This window comes from Arvicola amphibius, chromosome 11 (genome assembly GCF_903992535.2).
Source record: "Arvicola amphibius chromosome 11, mArvAmp1.2, whole genome shotgun sequence".
In the NCBI taxonomy this organism is placed as follows: domain Eukaryota; kingdom Metazoa; phylum Chordata; class Mammalia; order Rodentia; family Cricetidae; genus Arvicola; species Arvicola amphibius.
The window spans coordinates 98,491,984-98,512,184 of record NC_052057.2 but is presented as its reverse complement, the minus strand read 5'-3'; the positions used below and the strand labels follow the sequence as shown (position 1 = coordinate 98,512,184).

The following is a 20,201-nucleotide window of genomic DNA, read 5'->3' as shown; positions in this document are numbered from 1 at the left end:
TATCAGTGTAGTCTTTTTAGAAAAACCCTCATGTGATGGATATGCTTAAAGGAAAATGGTCCACAGGTACACCTGTACATGCATGCACACACCTCCGTGTGCCCCTTTCCTTTGTACACATACAAGTAAAAACCAAAGTGACAAGTTAGAGCTACGCCACGGGGAACAGGGACACAGTATGTCCTAGCCCGGCATAGGAGGAAGCACTTTCGGGGGGGGGGGGGGAGTAATGGACCTGAACTTAGCTCAGGGAGTCACAGGTCTGATATGAACTGCTGTGAAGTCTTCAGCAATGGCAACAGTGAGATACCTGCAGAAACGACACCCTGCCACAGCGGGCCCATTCTTCAGGATCTTCACACAGCAATTTGGAAATGATAGGTCAAAAGGGAAAAAGGCTACTTTCAAAGTTGAGTATCAAGACTGTTTCATCAAAAGCATTACACTAACACTTGAGCACTCTTATCTGCCTTACAAGTTCTCACCTAATGTTAACAACTTGCTTCCATGCTTGTTTAACACTTCTGAGGTCGGAAGTAACAGTTCAAATATTATTTCTCCATAGCCATTTGTATCAGTTCAGCTAGTCAGATTTTTATTCAGTCTTGTTAAAAGTACTATCAAAAAGTACCATTAAAAACTACTACCAGAAGCAACCATTATATGTGAAAAAAAATCAAGAGAGAGCAGGCAGTGGTGGCACACACCTTTAATCCTAGCACTCTGGAAGCAGAGGCTGGTGGATCCTCTGAGTTCAAGGCCAGCCTGACCTTGCAGAATGGAGTTCCAGGAGAGATAGACAGGGCTACACAGCGATCAAAGAACCAAAAAAAAACCAGAAGCAAACAAAAGAATACATACAGATTTCTCTAGAATGTAGCTCAGGTAGAACTAGCTGAGGTCAAAGCTGCTCTGAGAACAGAAGCCACTCCTAACTAATAGCATGTACTGTGCCTAAGCATCAGGAAGGAGGCCTACTCTAAGAATCATTTAGCCAAGGGCTATGCATCATTTTGACAGACACCCAAGTTGAGGTAAAGTGGGTGTTTTCATCCCTCAGAGCACTAGGAAGCTTGTACAGCTCTGTAGTTCAGCAGCTGCACTTGTAGAAAGTCAACCCAAATAACGTGGGGCCATCATTACTAACTACTTTAGAAACATTCAGTAGGGACATTCTGTGTGTTTTTCATGGCTGGCATGTTATATGTGCTACGCTAAATGTTACACCTCAGTAAAAACTGATCTTGGACAGGCAGCCAGACTTTCTTGTAGAGAAAGAAGTTTCTAGCCTGATGACAGGAGTAACTTGGAGCTCTGGCTGCTGTTCAGTATTACTGCACTGTGGGGGATAAGGTGCTCCGAGACACATGGATCTAACTTCCTGGCTGTGGATTCTAGACAAGTTTTCCTGGGGTTTGCTTCTGTCTGTTGGAAAGATTCAATATGGTGAACCTTGTAACCAGCCTGTAGCAGCCAACAGTTAATGAACGCTGGCTGTCAAGGCCAACACAGTGCGATCTGATTGGCTATATGCCTCTGCTCTCTGGCTGTACCAAGGTTCATCCTGGGGTCCAGATATTACTGGTAGCTCAGGCTGGTAAAGGTTTCTCACACCGTAAACTTTTAGGAATGATACAGTTCTTAGGGAACCAGCATCTCTACCTTGGCAAAAGCCTGCTAAAGAGAATCAGCACAATGTCACAGAATTTGAGGCGTGGCATGCAGTGACATGTCACCCCTGTCTTTGGGAGCACCACCGGAAGGGAGCAGCTGCTCTCTGCTTTTACATCTTTTCTTCTGTAAAATACAACAGATGTCGGTGTTCCAGCCAACAGAGCAGGACAGAGCAGGGGCATATTAAGTTTCTAGAAACCAACGACGGCACAGGAGGATTCAAAGAAGGGAAGGAGAGTGCAGACTTGCAGCAGTGGTGCAAGGATAACTCCACCACGCCTCAGGAAAGGACAGTTCCCAATGCCTGCAATAGTTAGTTCTTTGGCCACTGGAGGACCACAGCCACTTCAAATCAGTTACAGCTTGAGCTGTGTTAAATGGGAAGGAGGAACAGTGTAAACAGGGCATTTAACCAGGAACCCAGGTTTTAGCTTTCTGAAGTTCTTGCCATCTAACCTTGATCTACTGAATTCAAATGATTAGATGATACTCCTGCTTTAAATGTGGTATTTAAAAAGCCTAGGAATTCCCATGTAACAAGACATTGTATTCTACAGCCACTGAATGTATGGTAATTAAAGACCCATATATCCAAACAGACAATTGTAATGTATTCTTACTAGAATATAACATGTACAAAAATAACAAATGCACAAAATTACTACCAGTAATTATATCATTATTAGCAGATTTTTCTAAGGATTAATGAGAAGTTTAAAAATCCCAGAAATTTGGAATGTTAGGAAATGCATTATCTTACAAAACACTCATTTCACTCAAGCTTCAATAGGCTCAGGGAACAATTATCTGCCTCAGAACCCAGAGACAAGCCCCAAGCCACACTGAATTCCAAGTCCATCTCAGCTCATTTATCGCTTGCTGCGCATCAGTTTGTGACATTATGGGATCTTGGACAAATCCTTCTTGGAGGGCAGGGCATGCATGACCAGATGCTTTTCCACAATGGCTGCTAAATTTGTAATCACCTGAGAGGCAGAAAAACTGCTGCCATCGCCATTGTATGTAGTGATATTTTATTTGTATTTTAATAAGTAAAGCTTGCCTGAAGTTCAGAGAGTAAAACAACCACACCTACCAGCCTTACAGACTGGGCAGTGGTGACACACACTAGTTTGCCACAGAAACCTGGCGGTAGTGGTGCACGCCTTTATAATCCCAGCCCTAGAGAGGAATTTAAGATGGGAGGAGACAGCTTAGTCTCATTCTGAGATTCCTGGAGGCGGGATTGCCCTTTCAGACTGAGGCAGAGGTAAGAGCTAGGGGCTGGCTGTTCTGCTTTTCTGACCTTCAGGCTTAACCCCAACTTCTGTCTCTGGGTTTTTATTATTCGTGCTACAATTGTACCTCGAGATCACTAGAAGCCGGGTAGCTTACTAGTTTGGCAAATCTGGGGATTAGTAATAATAATTTTTTATTCTAACAAGTAGTGTCATAAGATGGTTACTCAAAAACATTTGCAAGAAAGCTTCAGATAGAGGCTAAGTACGTCTCTGTAAGAAAAGAGACTAAGATAATAAATCATGAAATACCAAAGTTTAAAAAACAGAACTTAGGTTTATTCCAGCCACGTTATTCAGGAGCAGAGAAAAGCTAGGCTCCCTGGTGTCCGTTGGTTGTATTCACTACTTTGCAAGCCTGACCTTGCATTGCACACAACTCAACCGTGCTGTTTTGTGCCCTAAGGAGAAGAAGTATCAAATTCATCACAGGAAAGCTGTGTCTCACATATATACAACGTTACGGCCACCATAACTTCGCTGTCATCAAGCAACACTTGCCCTTCAGGGCAACGAAGGGAAATGTCATACTCTGGGCTCTCCTCCCCTGTTTCCTTTAGGAAGTGAAAGGCTACTACAAGAAAGCAAACATTCAAACCATCAAAATAAGACAAATTGTTTCAAGATAACAAAAAGGGAAGAAACATGACTATTAGGCCTGCAGAGCACAGAACTGCTGGAACACAGCCAGGATGTGAGGGTCTAGCTCGGCAGTGAAAAGCAGGTTCTCCAGGGTCACCATGTACTGCTGGATTATCTGGTGATGCTGTGGACACAGAAAAGAGCCCTGGGTCAGGAAACCAAACGCAAGCAACCTTGCAGACCATTTCCTTCACAGCCCACCCATGCTGAGGAGGGACCAAAAAATAGGGCAAACATCTCCAGAGAAGATTTGAGAGAGCAGGCAGGGAAAGGAGCAGAGGGATGTACAATGACGTAAAACCAAACCCAGTTTTAACAGCCTTCCTATGGGATCCTTGATGCAAGGCACGGCAGGAAGCTGCAGAGTTTCAGAGGGTGTTCCGAAAGTCAGGACACAATACATTACAGCTTTTTGAAAAGCAGCCTGACTGGGGAGCCAAGGCATCAAAAAATGAGAACCTTTTCTCTGAAGACTAAAATGCACTCAAAAATTTCTAGAGGACTAGGGGCTCTCGGTTACCTTTTGAACTGGTTAGTCACTACAAATGCCTGGGAGAGAATTACTATTTGGAGGCTTAAAGAATAGAACTTTAGAATGATTACTTTAGAATCATTTTCCTAGAACAAAGGAGAACTTAGGGCATTAATACCTTGAAGAGGAAAAAAATGAAGCTAACACTCCTACACATCAATGTCTGGAAGCACATGTTGGGTAAACCCCAGTGTCCAGAGACCCCGGGGGTTTACCCTGCTCCTGTGGACATGTTTGCTATGGGAATTTAAGATGTTACAATACCTTTATGAATCTACCGCCCCTTACATTCTAGATGACAGCGATGCTGGGCTCCCAGAGTGTGGGTGACATACAACCAGTTTGTCTAAAGATTCTGACAGACAGTAGCATCAACAAACGGACATAAACTAAAGGGCCTACAGGAACTACGTAACCTCATACCCTCCCTCCTGATATACTTTATGAGGGCTTTTTGTGGTCTTATTCAAGTGTGACAATTGTTTTACCACTGAGATTCCTGAGGGTTTTAAAATCAGAACGCCTGTGTGACTGAACACAAACCTGCAGGAAGATCTGCTGCAGCCTCTCTATGCAGTTCTTATACCACGGGGTCAGTATGCTGGTGCCATCAGTTTCACATCGTACCAAGTGCTCAGTTAGGATCATGATGAAACGCTGGAAAGGATGGCAGTGGAGGAAGCATTAGAGGGAGAACTTAACTGCCGAACAAATCCAAACCAAGAGTGCTCAGTGGTCTTGGTGCTCCACCAAACTGCTGTGTACTCCCGACTTTCAGGACTGTCAACTTAGCAAAGGAGATTTAATGTTAAATCCTTTAACCTCAGGTTGGAGAGATGGCTCAAAGGTTAAGAAAACTGGCTGTTCTCCCAGAGGTCCTGAGTTCAATTCCCAGCAACCACAAGTTGGCTCACAATCATCTATAAGGAGATCTGGTGCCCTCTTCTGGCATGCAGGCAGAACACTGCATACATAATAAATAAATCTTACACACACACACACACACACACACACACACACACACACACACACACACAAAATATATCTTTATCTTCTAGAAATATATCTTGGCCTCTGTTCTAAGAAAACAGCATGTTAATGACAATCTATGTACAAAAATGTTCACAGGAAAGAAGGCGGTCACCTAAATCATCAACCATAAGGGATAAATGACACAGATAGGTAAACAATGAGCAGACAGCACAGATTCACTGCAGCCTCCAAGTAGTGACACTATTCTTTTGCAAAGTTCTGTGTCCTCACTATTTTTGTGATTAAAAAACAGCAACTTTTTAAACTAAGGGAATGGCTCCTTTTTTATCCCATATGCCAAGCTGGCTTACCTGGAAGATGACGAGGAAAAGGTTCTTCTGTTCACTCTGAGCAGATTCCACTTTCTCCTGCAGTCGTTCTATTTGCTCCTCCAGGGCCCCATCTTTCCTATCACTGCTTCTGTCGTCGTCATCACTTCGCTACCAAAGGCATAGGAACAAAGTAACAATCCAATGTGTAGAATCCATCAAGAAAGGGGAATGACTATAATGCCAGGCTCTGCTATGTGGCTTGGGCTGGCCTTGAATCATGCATGATCTTCCTGCCTCCACCTCCTGAGTGCTGGTTTTGGGGGTGGGAGCTCAGAGATGCTAGGCAAGTGATTTTTATCACTGAGCTATGCCCCTAGCCCTGGGGAAGGGTTTTATATTCAAGGGCTTTTATTCTTGTAGTGATAGCTCTGGGAAAACTTAGTGGTACTAGTCGTGGTAGTAGCAGTGGTGCATCAGCTATGGCCAGCTCAGTCATTAAACTTACTAATATCTTTCCCCTAGCTTCTACTCTGGTGGAAACACTACATACCAAGGAATACTGTAATGGAGAACACTCACTATTATCATTTATCTATTTACTTATCTATTTATTAATTTTTCTGGGACAGGTTTTTCTGTATAGCCCTGGCTGTACTGGAACTCTGTAGACCAGACTGGCCTCGAACTCAGAGATTGTCTTGCTTCTGCCTCCTAAATGCTGGGATTAAGGTGTGCACCACCACCGCCCAGCAAGAATACTACTGTAAGTCAGGATCCAGCCAGCTCACTGCTTCCCTGTAAACCAGTGCTTCTCAACTTTCCTAAAGCTGCGACCCTTTAACTCAGTCCCTTATTTTGTGATCCCCCAACCATAAACTTACTTTGTTACTACTTCATACTGTAATTTTGTTACTGTTATGATCGTAATGTAAATATCTGACATTCGACCTCCAAAGCGGTTGCGACCCATAGGTTGAGAACTACAGTTCTAACACAATTTTTATTTTCATGAGTACTGACAAGTTGGGACTTGAAACTGACTTGTACCACCTCTCCACACAGCATCTACGATGGTCTCCCTTCCCCTTTGTGCCAGACTCAGAAATACACACAGACTTTTCTGGGAAGCCAAGGTAGAGATGGTAAACTAGAGAAGAAAATTCTGTGGTCAGCGTCAGTGCCATGGCACACAACTGTCAAGGCATGGACTCCAACTATTCTGCAGACTCGGTCGTAACCTCTAACCACGCAGGAATCAGCACAGGACTTACTCGTTTGTGCTGTCTTGCCAGTTTCTCTTTAGCTTCTTCTAGCTCTTTCTGGATCTTCAAAACATGTTTGTTCATCTTACGAATTGTAGAGTGCAAAATTTCCCAAACAAACAACCTGAACATAATACAGCAGTTGGTTAATGTATGCTAAGCTACACTTACAGAGAAAACATCACAGTTTTTCAGACTACAATTCCTAAGGGCTGGTAGGGCCTTTTATCCCCTGGGCAGTTATGCATTCTTCTCCAGCGATACTTAATTCACCACTGCTGTGAGTTCTGAGAGCGTCTAGCTCCTTTCACCTGACTCAGGTGGGCTCCCAGAAGGCAGTACCATGCCTGTACTTATTTAGCCCTTAGTAAAACATAGAGTTGGTTTTCTCCTTCCACCAGGTGAGTTCTGAGGATCAAACCAGGAAACCCAGCTCACTAAGCCTGATAGGAAGCTCCCCGGCCCACTGAGCCATCTTGTTGGCCCTGTTAAAACTTCTGAACACATCTGCCACCTCAGGACTCAGGCTATTTCAGACCAGCGTGTGCTGGCAGTACAGGTGTAGTGGAGGAGTTAAAGGGCTGTCACAGAGTTTAATTTGATCTCATTTGCTTTCGTTGCATGTCAACCTCGACTGTCCTGGTTCTGATCATCTTTAAAACCTGTGTAACTTCATAAAAATGAACTACTTCACACAGGTTATATGCACTCTAAATTCTGGTTCAAACCTTGTGAAGTCACGAGACAGCTCCGATGAGAAGATCCAGTTTGCTACTGCGGCACAGTCAACAATCTGTGTGCGAATCATCTTATCAACCAGGACAGCAATCATCTACAATGAAAGCAGACACAGGGTCAAGCTTGACTGATAAATGGGCATAATGACGATGCTATGAAAATAAGTTAGCAGGGCTATAAAATTTGATTTCAATGGCGATGGAACTGACCAGTTTAAATAATAGGTCATCGTTTTTATTTTTTCTTCTAGGAGGATTTGATATAGCTAAAGGTGGCCTTGAACTCCTGATTTTTTTTTTTTTTTTACCATTACCTCCCAAGTGCTGCAATTACAGGAATGTGCCACCACTCCTGATTTAACTAGTCAGTCTTTAGACTTAGTTTTCTCTTTGCTAGGCTCTACATACTGTAAGAAATACTGTATTAACAATAAAGATTGCATGAAAAGAAACTCTGGAATTTAATATTTGGGAAAATTTACTTGATAATACTTCTATAAAATATGTGTGTATATAATTTCAATTGAAATCTCCAGTTGAAAAACAGCATCTTATGGGTCTTGTTTGTAGAAATGGATAAACACAACTACTTTCTACAAAATACTGCTGCCCAGCAGCAGTTTTCTCACTCAGCATCTTAAATGTGTGGGAATGCAGTAGCACAAGCCAACCACAATGCCGTATGAAGAACATTAGCAAGGGCTGGCGAGATGGTTCAGTGGATAAGACACTCGATGCTCAGCTTGACAACACAAGTTCAATACCCAGGACCCACACGGCGGAAGGAGAGAACTGACCTAACTTTGTCATCTGACTTCACATAGGCTCTGTGGCTTTCCTATGTACCCCCAGTCAACAAATCAATATAATTTAAAAATTTATCATAAAGAAGGTATCAATTATTTCTACAACACAGAGTTTACGGATTTAATAACCATTCTACTGGCAGATTCAAATATACTTAATTTCTAATCTGCTTATCTACATAGCCAGGACATGGTGAGGGAAGTCCCTCTGTATATGTATTGCTATTATTGGTTAATGAATAAAGAAGCCGCCTTGCCATATCATAGGACAGAACAGAGCTAGGCGGGAAAACAAAACTGAATGCTGGGAGAAAGCAGGCAGAGTCAGAGAGGCCATGGAGCTGCCAGAGGAGAAAGACGCAAGCTACTAGCTGGAACTTTGCCCATAGGCCAACCTCATGGCAAAATATAAAATAACAGAAATGGGTTAATTTAAGATGAAGAGCTAGCTGGAAACATGTATAAGCTAATAGGCCAAGCAGTATTTTAATTAATACAGTTTCTGTGCTTATTTCGGGTCTGGGTGTCCAGGAAATGAAGAAGCAGGCTCCCCCAACACTCACTATGTCTAAATAAATAGTTATTACCTGTGGATGATTCCTCCAAACTTCAAACATAACTCTCAGCACATGTAACTTCCCCTCATTACTTTCTGCGAGAGTTTTGAAGACTTCATGAAACCTTTAGACAAAGATGAAAAATACAACATGTAATTACACAAAAGCCACTCTAGTGTTTCCAAAGCCCCTTTAATCTTACTCAATTTAAAAACATAATATGCAAATGCAAGATAACCAAAGTCATCCCTAAATACATAAGAGCATTAGACTTTGGCCTGCAAAGAAGCTGCCACCAGCTTCTGAGAGCGCTCTCTGTTATTCTGGATTCTTACCACACCTGCTATCTCTTTAGAGGCCAACCTTTGGTCAGGCTTTCATTTCTGCTCCATCTCTTTGGAAAGACAGCTAGGCTGGACCTCTCTGCCTGTGTGAATGACTGTACTAGCTCAGCTGCCACACGCACATCTACACTGTATACTCAACCATGGGGAGCAGTCTGGTCACCACAAACCGAATCTCATGCTATCAAATTATATTTAACATTTAATCTTCATATTTAACAATTTTGGGCAAAAATTACTACAGCATTGGTGTTCAAATGCACATACTTACTTTGCAAGAGCACTGAAGGAGTGACTGAAGGATTTGGCTGCCAAGTGCAGCAGAGTCTGCACAAATACCTCTATCTTCAATGGGTTAAAACTGAAGCCTTCATCTGAAAACATTTACAGTACGAAATAAGCATTAAGTACAGTAATTTCTTGGTGCCAAACCCAGGGACGCTAACCAGATAGTGTGCTCTTAAGACATTCATATAATAAGCTGTCAGTAAAAGTAAATAATCAAAGTCTACTCAAAATATAAAACTAGGCTGGGACAGACAAAGCGACATAATGAGACCTCATCTCAACCCACCATCAAGAAAGCATACCCTTAATTCTCTCTTTTTTGGAGTAATTTTCCCAATTCTTCTATAAAATTCAGCGTTTTGGTTTTTTTGCTTTTTTAAATTTATAACAGGGTCTTACTATGTACTTCTGGTTGGCCTGGGACTTGATATACAGACCAAACCCCAAACTGCTTGGATTACCAGGTTTTCACCACCATGCCTGGTTTAAGACCCATTTCCTTAAAAAAAAAAAAAACAAAAAAAACAAAAAAACAAAAAAAAAACATATATTGCCATATTCTGTCTAGAAGGTGTCAAATATTAATTAAAGCAAAAGCAGCAAACCTTTTAACCACTATATTAAGATATCTGCCAGAGTCTAAACTTAGTATTATCATGGCTGGCTGACACCTCCTAGGTGTACTTCCCAACCAGATGGTGGGCTCTGTAGACTTGTCATCTGCTCTACTGACCTGGCTTTGTGTGCTACACACTGGCTTACTGATTCTAAGTAACTATTTCACAGTATGTTTTAAATAGTATTAGAGAACTCTTGCAGTACTTCTTTCCTTATCCACTCACAAACCAGGTAACTTGTATGTCAATACAACTCTGCCAATGTCCTCATTCATACCAGGGAAATACAACAAAGCTAAGATGCCGGCTGAAATAGCATGCTATATACTAAGTAAAGATTAGGTATTATTAGTACTGTAGTAGTTCATAATTTAGAGAAAACATCAATTATATCAAAAATATCTAACACACTAAGATTTCCCATTCAGCAATCCTTCTATATACTAAAAGCATAAATATTAAAAAAAAAATCCTTGAATAAGCAATGTGTGATTTACTTTGTATGCAGGACTTTTTCTTGTTAACTGTTGCTTGTTTCTGAGACAAGCCCTCATTATGTAGTTCTGGCTGGCTTGAAATTCATTATGTAATCTAGGCTGGCCTTAACTCATAGGAATCCACCTGCCTCTGCCTCCCAAGAGCTGGGATAAAAGGCATGGACTACAACATCCAGGATGGTTTATATTTTTAATATAACTTCACAGGGATTTTAGGGCCTCTTCGGTAAGGGGGTGAATATGCAGGTCCTAAGAGCAGCAGATCGATTGCTGTGTGAGCACCCACAAGATTTAATCGAGATCATGTTCCATCAGAGCTGTGGATGCTTTAATGTGGCCTATGTGCTTAGGCTGAAGAAGTAAGTTTCTTACCGTTATCATCATCCTGGTTAGGATTTGGTACGTCCTTCAGAATGCTGAAGATTTCATCATTTGTTGCCTTACTTTTAAAAGCAACAGACAAACAGAGTGCCACGGAATGTCCAGGAAGAGAATCTGGATACAGAGCAGAGGGGAAGGTAGATCAAGCTGGCTCTATGAGCAGCTAATAGCAGACTTTCAGTTATTTCCTTTTAAAATAAGACAGCCCTCAGCCAAGATCAGCATTTAAACCATTTATGATACTATATATGAAAGTTACCCAATTCAATGTTTTGCTATTTTTTTTCCGTCTAGACTAAGAGGCTCTGTGCTGACTGTTAGGGTTTTGTGAGTGTGTGCTCGTGGTACAGAAGCCATGTTAAGAGCAAAGGCATCATCAAACAGGAAATCTACTTTCAGTGTAATGCAGACAACGAAGACAACATTAAGACCTGTAATGACTGATGTCTATTGCAACAGGTCACAACAAAGACTCAGCTAACACCTGTTGTGAGCCTGTCCCTGAAAGTGGAAGAAAATTCTATGAAAACCAAACAAAAAAAAATTTTTTTTAAAAAAAAATCACACCAAGAAAATAAGAACTCTTTGTCACTAAGAAATTAACTTCAGAAGTAGAAAGAAAGCATTTTTAAGAAACAGGTTAACTAAAGATTAAAATTATTTTACAAATAACAAACTTGGGCCAGACCTAAGGAAGAAACAGGAACTAGAGATTAAAGAGCTTTCTGTATTGAGATAATCTAATTACACAAAGCAAGGAAGAGCAGAGTTTTCAGACACAGAACTTCCTTGCAGCACAAAACGTGAGGCTCATGAATGAACTATAACATTCAGTGCAGTGGCAACAGCACAGCGGGATAACTGACATCGACCTCGGTCCACTGGCCACCACAAAGCATAAACTATGCAAAGCAGAAAGACCACAGCAATTCCAGCACCTCTGATTCAAGGTGCAAGTGGTAAAAGTCATGTTTACAAATTTACTTTTAGAAGCAGACTGCCATGTGCTCCCAGCTAGTCTTATGTCAACTTTACACAAGCTAGTTATCTGAAAGGAGGGAACATCAACTGAGAAAATGCTTCATAAAATCCATCTGTAGCAAGCCAATAAGCAGCAGTCCTCTATGGCCTCTGCATCAGCTCCTGCCTCCAGGTTCCTGGCCTGTTTGAGCTCCTGTCCTGACTTCCTTCAATGATGAGCAGTGATGTGGAAGTATAAGCCAAACACACACTCTCCTCCTCAACCCGCTTTGGTCATGGTGCTCCATCACAGCAATAGTGACCCCAACTAAGACAAGATGATAACCAACTTAAGAAGTCTCCACTGTAACAAATATACACTTTCAGTTTCAGTACATTCCAGGTATAAATTCATCTTACTATTTTTTGTACCGTATTAAAATGTCATATATAAAACAATGTAAACAATATAAATAGAAAAACGCTATAAGTTAGTAACTACTAATTAGATAACAACAAAATCCTTAATCTAGTGACTAATGATGGGTCACTTTTCAAATAAAGAAATTCAATTATAAAAAAAAGCCGATTTTTTTCTCCTCTAACTAACTGGCTTCAGAGCATCATGGACCAGTACTTTTTAAGGAGAGAGATTTCAAGTCGTTTCATTACTTACTGCTACTTTCATCTCCATACTTGTAAATGCAGGTTGGGTTTGCAGGACATAGAGCTGAGAAGGTGGGAGGAACAATATCTAATATATGTTGATGGTAAGACAACCTATAACACAAATAAGAGCCTCAGAAAAGGTCTCATGTTTTAGTCTTCGGTAATACTCAACTTGTCCAGAAGACCAGGATCCAAAATCCCAAACTCAGTGGACAACCAAGAAGCAAAGGGGGACAAAGTCCTCCAGGCCTTTGAGTAAGTCAGCACAAATAAACTCGGCCTGCCTCAAAACACACTGACTTTGCATTGAGGTGCGGGCTAGGGCATCCCCCAGTCGGGTGGTGAAGGATGTGAAGTGGCGGAGGGCTGGGTGGAGGGGTAAGGCTGGCATGGCTGGGAGGCTGGTTGTGATGCACCAAAGAAAGCAAGAGCCATGTTTCTTACCACCTGACAAAGCATTTACACATCATGTTATAGATATGGGATGGTTAAAAACAATGTCGGGTTGGATGTAACACAGGGAGAAAAGTATTTAGAGATAAATATAATTTGTGTCTTTCCAAAGAATACACATTAAAAGCTCAGATCACAGTTCCCCCAAAACATATTCTATTTTTATAAACTAAGGCTTTTTAAATAGAAGACTCTAGAGGAGGACTAAGAAAACACAAATTAGACAAAAATACAAGCTTAGAAAATGAGAAAATTCTCATAAATGTTGGGGGACATTAAAAATATCTTTTGGTTTAATTCACATAAAATCCAATGGTACAGCTGATTAACTGCAGCCCAAATCCTAATTAACATGTGAGGTGGAAGATGGACAAGACCAGGATTTAACAAAGACTACTGTGAACATGCATCACAAAATGCAAAGGAAAGGGAATCAGATGCTAACCAGTTCAAGTAGTCTCCTCAGGAGAAACAGAGACCTAAATCAAGGAGGAAGTACATAGGCTTATTTACCTCATGCATTTTTCTAGAACTTCTCTTACAAACTTTGGTTTGGGACTTTCGAGATCCTGAGTGAGACAATCAGACCTGAGGAGGAAATGTGGTTTTATTAAGTATATATATATATATATATAAAACCTTTGTATATATAATCTTCATTTCCTGGCTTACAATAGGGTCTTCCTACCCATTATCTCATCCATATATAGTAATTAAATATCAATGAAATAACTACTGGAGACAACAGACTTTGTTTTTGTTTTTCCAAGACAGGGTTTCTCTGTGTAACAGCCCTGGCTGTTCTGGAACTCGCTTTGTAGACAGACAGGTCTCAAACTCAGAGATCCACCTGCCTCCACCTCCCAAGTGCTGAGATTAAAGGTGTGCACCACCACTGCCCAGCACAACAGACTATCTTAAAGTGAGTTTTAAATAGGAAGGTTCTTTTGTGTATGTGCATATTCATGTGCTGCTCTCCCGGTGTGCTTACTTTGGTTTCTCACTAGGCTGGCTAGTCAGTGAGCTTCAGGGATCTGCCAATCTCTATGCCCCCAGTGCTGGGAATAGAAGCCCATGCCTCCATGCCTGTCTTTATTTTTTAAACAAACAAACAACAAAAAACCAGGATCTCACTGTGTAGTGCTGGCTGGTCTGGAACTTACTACATAGACCAGGCTGGCCTTGAACTCACAAAAGATTGATCTGCCTCTGCCTTCTGAGTGCTGGGCTTAAAGGAGCGTACCACCATGCAGGACTCAATAGCAGGTTTTTCAACATGGGCTCTGTGGCAAGCACTTTACAGACTTAAAGATCTCTAATGTAAGTTTCTGAATAAGGTAGAATAAAACATTACACTTACCAATCTTCCCAGCTCCAACGGAACTGGAAGTTACTTAGATGATGAGAAAACCAATTAATAAACCTACATTGGGGAGTGGGGCAGGGGAGAAGAGAAAGGAAGAATGCAATTTATGTGGCCAAACCTTGTATTTTACACCCCACTCGCTACCTGTGGCTCTCTGACTGTTTTCTCAGCAAAGACTCTAACTCGCTGTCTTACAGTCCCCAGCTATCTCAGTTCACATGACGGTGCATCCTTTTATTCTTGTTAGGTAACAGACATGACTTAAGCTCATACTTTGTGCAAAATATTCATATATGATTCTCACAGCTATGAAGGAGTATTGTTGATGAAATGGAAGCAGTAAAAAAAATTTAGTTAAATGTTTATAAATAATTTACAAATAGCAGAACCAAAGTAAGCCTGTCATATGTTGTTGGGAACTGAACCTGGGTTCCTGGGGGAGCAGTCAGTGCTCTTAACCACTGAGCCTTCAATCCAGCACTTAGTTTCTTACATTTATATTATGACCTTTTAAAAAACTTGACTTAATTTATGTGTTTATGTTATGTGCATGTGTGTGCAGGGGCAGAGGCCAGAGTGTGGTGGATCCTCTGGAGATGGAGCTACAGGTGGTTGTAGAGCTGCCTGATGTGGATGAGAGCCGAGAACCAAACTCAGGTCCTCTGAAGAGCAGTAAGCCGCAGTAACTGCTGAGTCAGTCCTCCACGCCCACTACAACCTTTTCATGACAGTCTATATGCATTAAGTTGCACTTAAAAATATACTAGTTCTCTAGTCAAGAGGTATCTTATTGTGTTAAATAGTGCTGTGAAGGTCATAAGAGTACTCACAATGTTTACAGAATTGATACTCTACTAGAGCAGAGACACTGGAAGATACTTTCTTAAAGCATTTCCATCAAAAATCTGACTTCAATCACTTCAATTTTTCAGGGTCACTGACAGAGAGAGTCCCAATTTTTAACACAGAATTTGGGTAAAAGATATGGAAATTAGACAACTGTTCAATTCTTCCAATCTGATTTGGGAAATGGACAGAAGAAAAAAAGAACCACCTGGTAGTCACACACTTTCCCAAAAGAAAATAGTGAGGCTGAAATGACCACACTGTAACAATCCAAGACAGGTTTTATACATTTATTTAAAATAAATGGAGCCTTATAGCTGCAGGTTTGAAGATACTCCTTTATAATTATTCTCAAAACAGATAATCTATAAGTGTTTATATATAATATAGTACTAAGTTTATCATTCAAAATAAGCTTATCTTAAAGACTTACATATGCAATTAAGTAGGGAAAGTTAAATGATGCCTAAGCTTCAAGTGCTCAAGTAAGAACTGGAATTAAAGAGAAGCAATAATGGGCATCATCAGAGGTTGAAACAGACTAGAAGTCATGCGTTCTTACAAGCAAGCTGTACACAAAGGGGTTTGGAGAACAGGGAACAATTTGGGAACCCTTAAGACAGCCTTCTGATAAACTCTAGAGGGTGCTAACATAACCGTTAGTACAGAAGTAACCAATGGCTGTACCTGTCTACACATGTAGTACTCATCGTGTCCAGACGCATGTACAGCATCTCAGTCGCCTGTGCAAGCTGTGGATTGAAGATAAGGAAAACTCCTTTCCACGCTCCTTTAAAATAAGTTGTGATATGAAAAACAAATCGCGTCCTCTCAGTCTTCATCACCAAGAACTTCATGTGCCTTTCATCCTTTCATATCACTCATCTTGTTTCCCGAGTTTTGAACTGAAACTGGCCATGACATGTGACAAATCTGACTGTATCCACCTCTGGGAAATATCAGCTACTATTTCATCACCTCTACAATTTCCCCAGACTTCTGTAATCCACTCCTTCCTCAGTCATTCTAGACCTCTCCTCAAGCATCTAATGGTCTCTTGTCATTAGAGGATTTTCGCATTTTTCTAGTATTTTACAAAAACAGTATCAAGACCTGTGAATCTGTTATCTTTCCTTCAGCATAAATTATTTTTCAATTCATGTTGTCACTTTAATAAAAACAAGTTCTCTTTGTTGATGAATTGAATATTATCATTGCAAGGAAACAAAACTTGTTTAACCATGTGTTGTTGGAGATTCAGGTTATTTCTGGTTTCAAAATATTATAAATAAAATTTATAAACATCGTGCCCAGTTCTCTCTAAAATCTCATACCATAAAACCAACATTACCACAAAACAAACAAAAAACAAATACAAAAATAAAACATTTTCTAAAACCTGTAGCAACCACCAGGAAGAAGCCACCTTTAAAGAAAATTTCGTATGAAATAATTAGAGATGGACACTCGGGACATACAAAAAGAAATGGACACCAAGAATGAGAGGTACCGATGCATCTGAATGGATATCATGCATGATTTTTTCTTTCAAATGCAAAAAAGATAAAATAAGCATACTAGAAGGGGTTTTCTGATCTTTTTATTATCTGAAAGGAAGGCCAGAACCGAGGAGGAGAAGGGTATGTCTGTTATGTGTGTGTGCACAAATATACATGGGGAGGGGTCTAAATCAGCAGAGGACAAAATGTAGTAACAACTAAAACACTTTATAATCTAAGAACCAGACAGTAAGAAAAATAAAATGGGCACGAGAAACAGTGTGCGATCAAATGACGCTGTCAGACTGGAGAGGAGTGCAGTGGTTTACAAGACACACAGGAATGGAAGGGTGCAGCAAGCTGTAAGGAGAGTTAGCTTAGCCAAAGAAAGCTGTTGATGCTTATTAGTAACAATCCAAAAGCACCATGGATCTATGTGGAAGAGGAAGGAGGTGGAGAGACTGTAAGAGACAGAGGTGGAGATGACTCCAAGGACACAGCAGGGCCGAGACACAGGAGTTCCCAGAGCTGCAACAGCATGCACAAGGCGTGCACAGGTTCAGGTCAGACAAAATCCCAGCATGAGGAGGGCAGGTGGACACAGAGTTGACCCTCACCAAGACTCTGTGTAATTGACATCTGCTGGGAAAAGCAGCTGTCTCCAGTGGGGTGTCACTGGATTGCCAACCAGACTCCAGGGCAGGCCATGTGCAGGAGCTGGCTAACATGAAACAAACTCTATGTTTGTATATGTGTGTGTTTTAATATTTTCTTTTCCCCTCCCAATTTTTATTTTTTTTCTTGTTTTTGTTTTAAGAGACAGTGGTTAGGATCTGGGAAAAATTGGGGAAGAGGACAGAATATAATCAAAATATACTGTATGAAAAATTTTTGATGAAAAATTATCTATCTGGACAGTGGTGGCACATGCCTTTAATCCCAGAACTTGAGAGACAGAGGCAGGTGGATCTCTGTGAGTTTGAGGCCAGCCTGATCTACAGAGCTAGGTCCAGGACAGCCAAAGCTGTTACACAGAGAAACTCTGTCTCAAAAAACCAACCAACCAACCAACCAACCAACCAACCAACCAACCAACCAACCAACCAAACAAACAAAAAAATTCAAAACAAAAACCAAAGAACAAAAAACACACACACATACTTAAAAAAAAGAACAAAAATAAACAAAAATAAGGCCTTTTAAGACAAATGCCATGTAACATAAGGTAGAACCACTCCAGAGTGATAAAAAACTTACTTCACCAAGGGCAAAACAAATTTGACCAAATTTGTACCAAATATCAACAAAGCAAAACTGATGGAACTAGAGAAATGAGCAAATCCACAGGTATAACGGGAACTAACATCACTCCTAGTAACTCATGGAAGCAGCACAACACACACACATGCATGCGCGCACACACACGCTACAAATATGGAACTATTGATTCAAATAATACAATCAATGGCACTTATCTAATGGGCTTATAGAAGACCTGAAGTCCTGAAAAAGCAGAATGTAATTTTCTTCAAAAAACTGTTATTTTAAAGGGCACAGGAGCCAGGCACTGGTGCTGCACATCTTTAATCCCAGCATTTGTGAGGCAGAGGCTGGCAGATCTCTGTGAGTTCAAGGCCAGTCTGATTCACAGAGTGAGTTCCAGGACAGCTCAAACCCTGTCTCAAAAAACAAAATTGCAAAGGAATAGCTGGATATGGCCTCAAACCTATAATCCCATCACTTTGGAGGCTGAGGCCATTCTGGCCACAGAGTATGACCCTATCTCAGGAAACAAACAAAAGTCAAGGGAATGGTAGGTAATACCAGCACTATTTGTATGGCATGAAAGCAGAGGGATCCTGCTAGGGAGGACAAAGGAGTATGTAAGCCATAGCACCATGTTCTATTTTAAGCAGGGGGAGATGATGTATGTTAACTTCATAAGCATGTATTTTGTCTGGTCTTATTTACTTAAAAACAAAGTAAATTAATCCATTATTCCTAAAACCCAAAGCACAGGAAATTGGGAAAAGATAGCTCCATAATGCCTCTTTTAAAAAGCACAGCCAAGGGGTGTACATTTGAAAACATGAAAGGATACAACTTGGGGCAGAGAGCCTGGCTGAAGTTTGCACAGCTCGATGAGCAGTGTAGTGTACATCACATCGATGTGAGGGGGCGCTGGGAGCTGAAACAGCTCTGCAAAGATCACCTGGAAACATAAGAGAGATCCACACATTACAACCTAACCCTACAGTCCATGGCACCTGCAATGGAGAACGAGTTACCTTTATCCTTAATAATTATGCTTTCCGAGATCTACAGCTCAACAACATAATGAGCACCCCCTTTTTCTACATCAAGTGTCCGCTAGATGAAGGCTGCTGTGACCCACACTGCCGAGACAAATGTGCAATAATAATCCATCCTTTGAAGTCTATATCAAAGGATGATAGAGCTGCATTCCTGTGGGTACTGAGAACTCTTAGTGGACCAAGGATTAAAACAGCTGAGTATTCTAAGCAGCTACTCACAACATACCCCAGATCTTTTTGGCACGCCATTTCCTACCCCTTCCTCAAAGTCTAAAGCCCTAGCCTGAGGAATTCTACATATTTTTTTCCATATTTAAAAATATGACTTAGCGCCATGATAGCACATGCCTGGAGTCCCAGCAACTCAGGAGGATAAGGCAGAGGGTCATGAGTCCCAGATCAGGTTGGCTGATATGGTGACATCTAGTCTTTTTATACTTCCCCCACTCCCACCCCCATTTTCCAAAATAGTGTTTCTTTGTGTAACAGTCCTAGAACTTTTATAGACCAGGCTGACTTCAAACTCAGAGATCTGCCTGCCTCTGCCTCCCGGGTGTTGGGGTTAAAGACAAATGCCACTTAAAAGAGGTGATGGGGGGGAGGGAGGAAGAGAGAGAGGGAGGGAGGGAGAGAAAGAGGGAGGGAAGAGGCAGGTGAGGACAGCAAGATGACTCAACAGGTAAAGGCTCTGAGTTTCAATCTCCTTTCTTCCTTTTACTAGGAAGGCTGAGAACCCAAAACTGGCAATTTCTTTGGTTTTCTCTTCATTCTCAGAGCCTGGTAAGCAGCAAGGAGAGCACAGGTAAACAAAGCCAGGAGGCCCCGTACAGTCCTCAGACAGACTAGGAAAACCAGTTAGCACCACATGGAATTCATACCTCAACTATGTGGTAGTTCAAGGGGATCTTGTTCTTCCCCGGGTAGCTCACCAGCTGTGCAGCACTGTAAGAAGTGTGATTCCAGTTAGCAAGTGTACAAAGACAAAACCCAACAGTTTCAAATGCAGTGAGCTTAGATGAATAAAGAACTTTCAGTAATGTTCTAGTGTTGGGTTATTTATTAACATGATATAAACTGTTTGTCTTCCACACAAAAAGGAAAGTAATAATACTAGCACCTGCAGATCTAACTCAGCACATTCTTACAGGTGGTCC

The 20,201-nt window shown here is 41.2% G+C and overlaps 1 protein-coding gene across 1 annotated transcript in view; it reads right to left on the bottom strand.

Moving 5' to 3' along the window:
• Window positions 1-3,229: 3,229 nt before the first annotated feature.
• Ncbp1 (nuclear cap binding protein subunit 1) overlaps window positions 3,230-20,201 on the bottom strand; it is a 39,806-nt gene continuing 22,834 nt past the window's right edge. The window contains exons 10-23 of the mRNA XM_038347169.2: window positions 19,926-19,989; window positions 18,834-18,944; window positions 15,921-15,985; window positions 14,382-14,444; window positions 13,535-13,609; window positions 12,576-12,679; window positions 10,931-11,053; window positions 9,428-9,530; window positions 8,843-8,936; window positions 7,441-7,544; window positions 6,722-6,836; window positions 5,490-5,618; window positions 4,690-4,803; window positions 3,230-3,738 (exon numbers count right to left, since the gene is read on the bottom strand). Coding sequence (XP_038203097.1) covers window positions 3,625-3,738; window positions 4,690-4,803; window positions 5,490-5,618; window positions 6,722-6,836; window positions 7,441-7,544; window positions 8,843-8,936; window positions 9,428-9,530; window positions 10,931-11,053; window positions 12,576-12,679; window positions 13,535-13,609; window positions 14,382-14,444; window positions 15,921-15,985; window positions 18,834-18,944; window positions 19,926-19,989 — 1,378 coding nt within the window. The 3' untranslated portion in view covers window positions 3,230-3,624. The remainder of the gene's footprint in view (window positions 3,739-4,689; window positions 4,804-5,489; window positions 5,619-6,721; window positions 6,837-7,440; window positions 7,545-8,842; window positions 8,937-9,427; window positions 9,531-10,930; window positions 11,054-12,575; window positions 12,680-13,534; window positions 13,610-14,381; window positions 14,445-15,920; window positions 15,986-18,833; window positions 18,945-19,925; window positions 19,990-20,201) is intronic.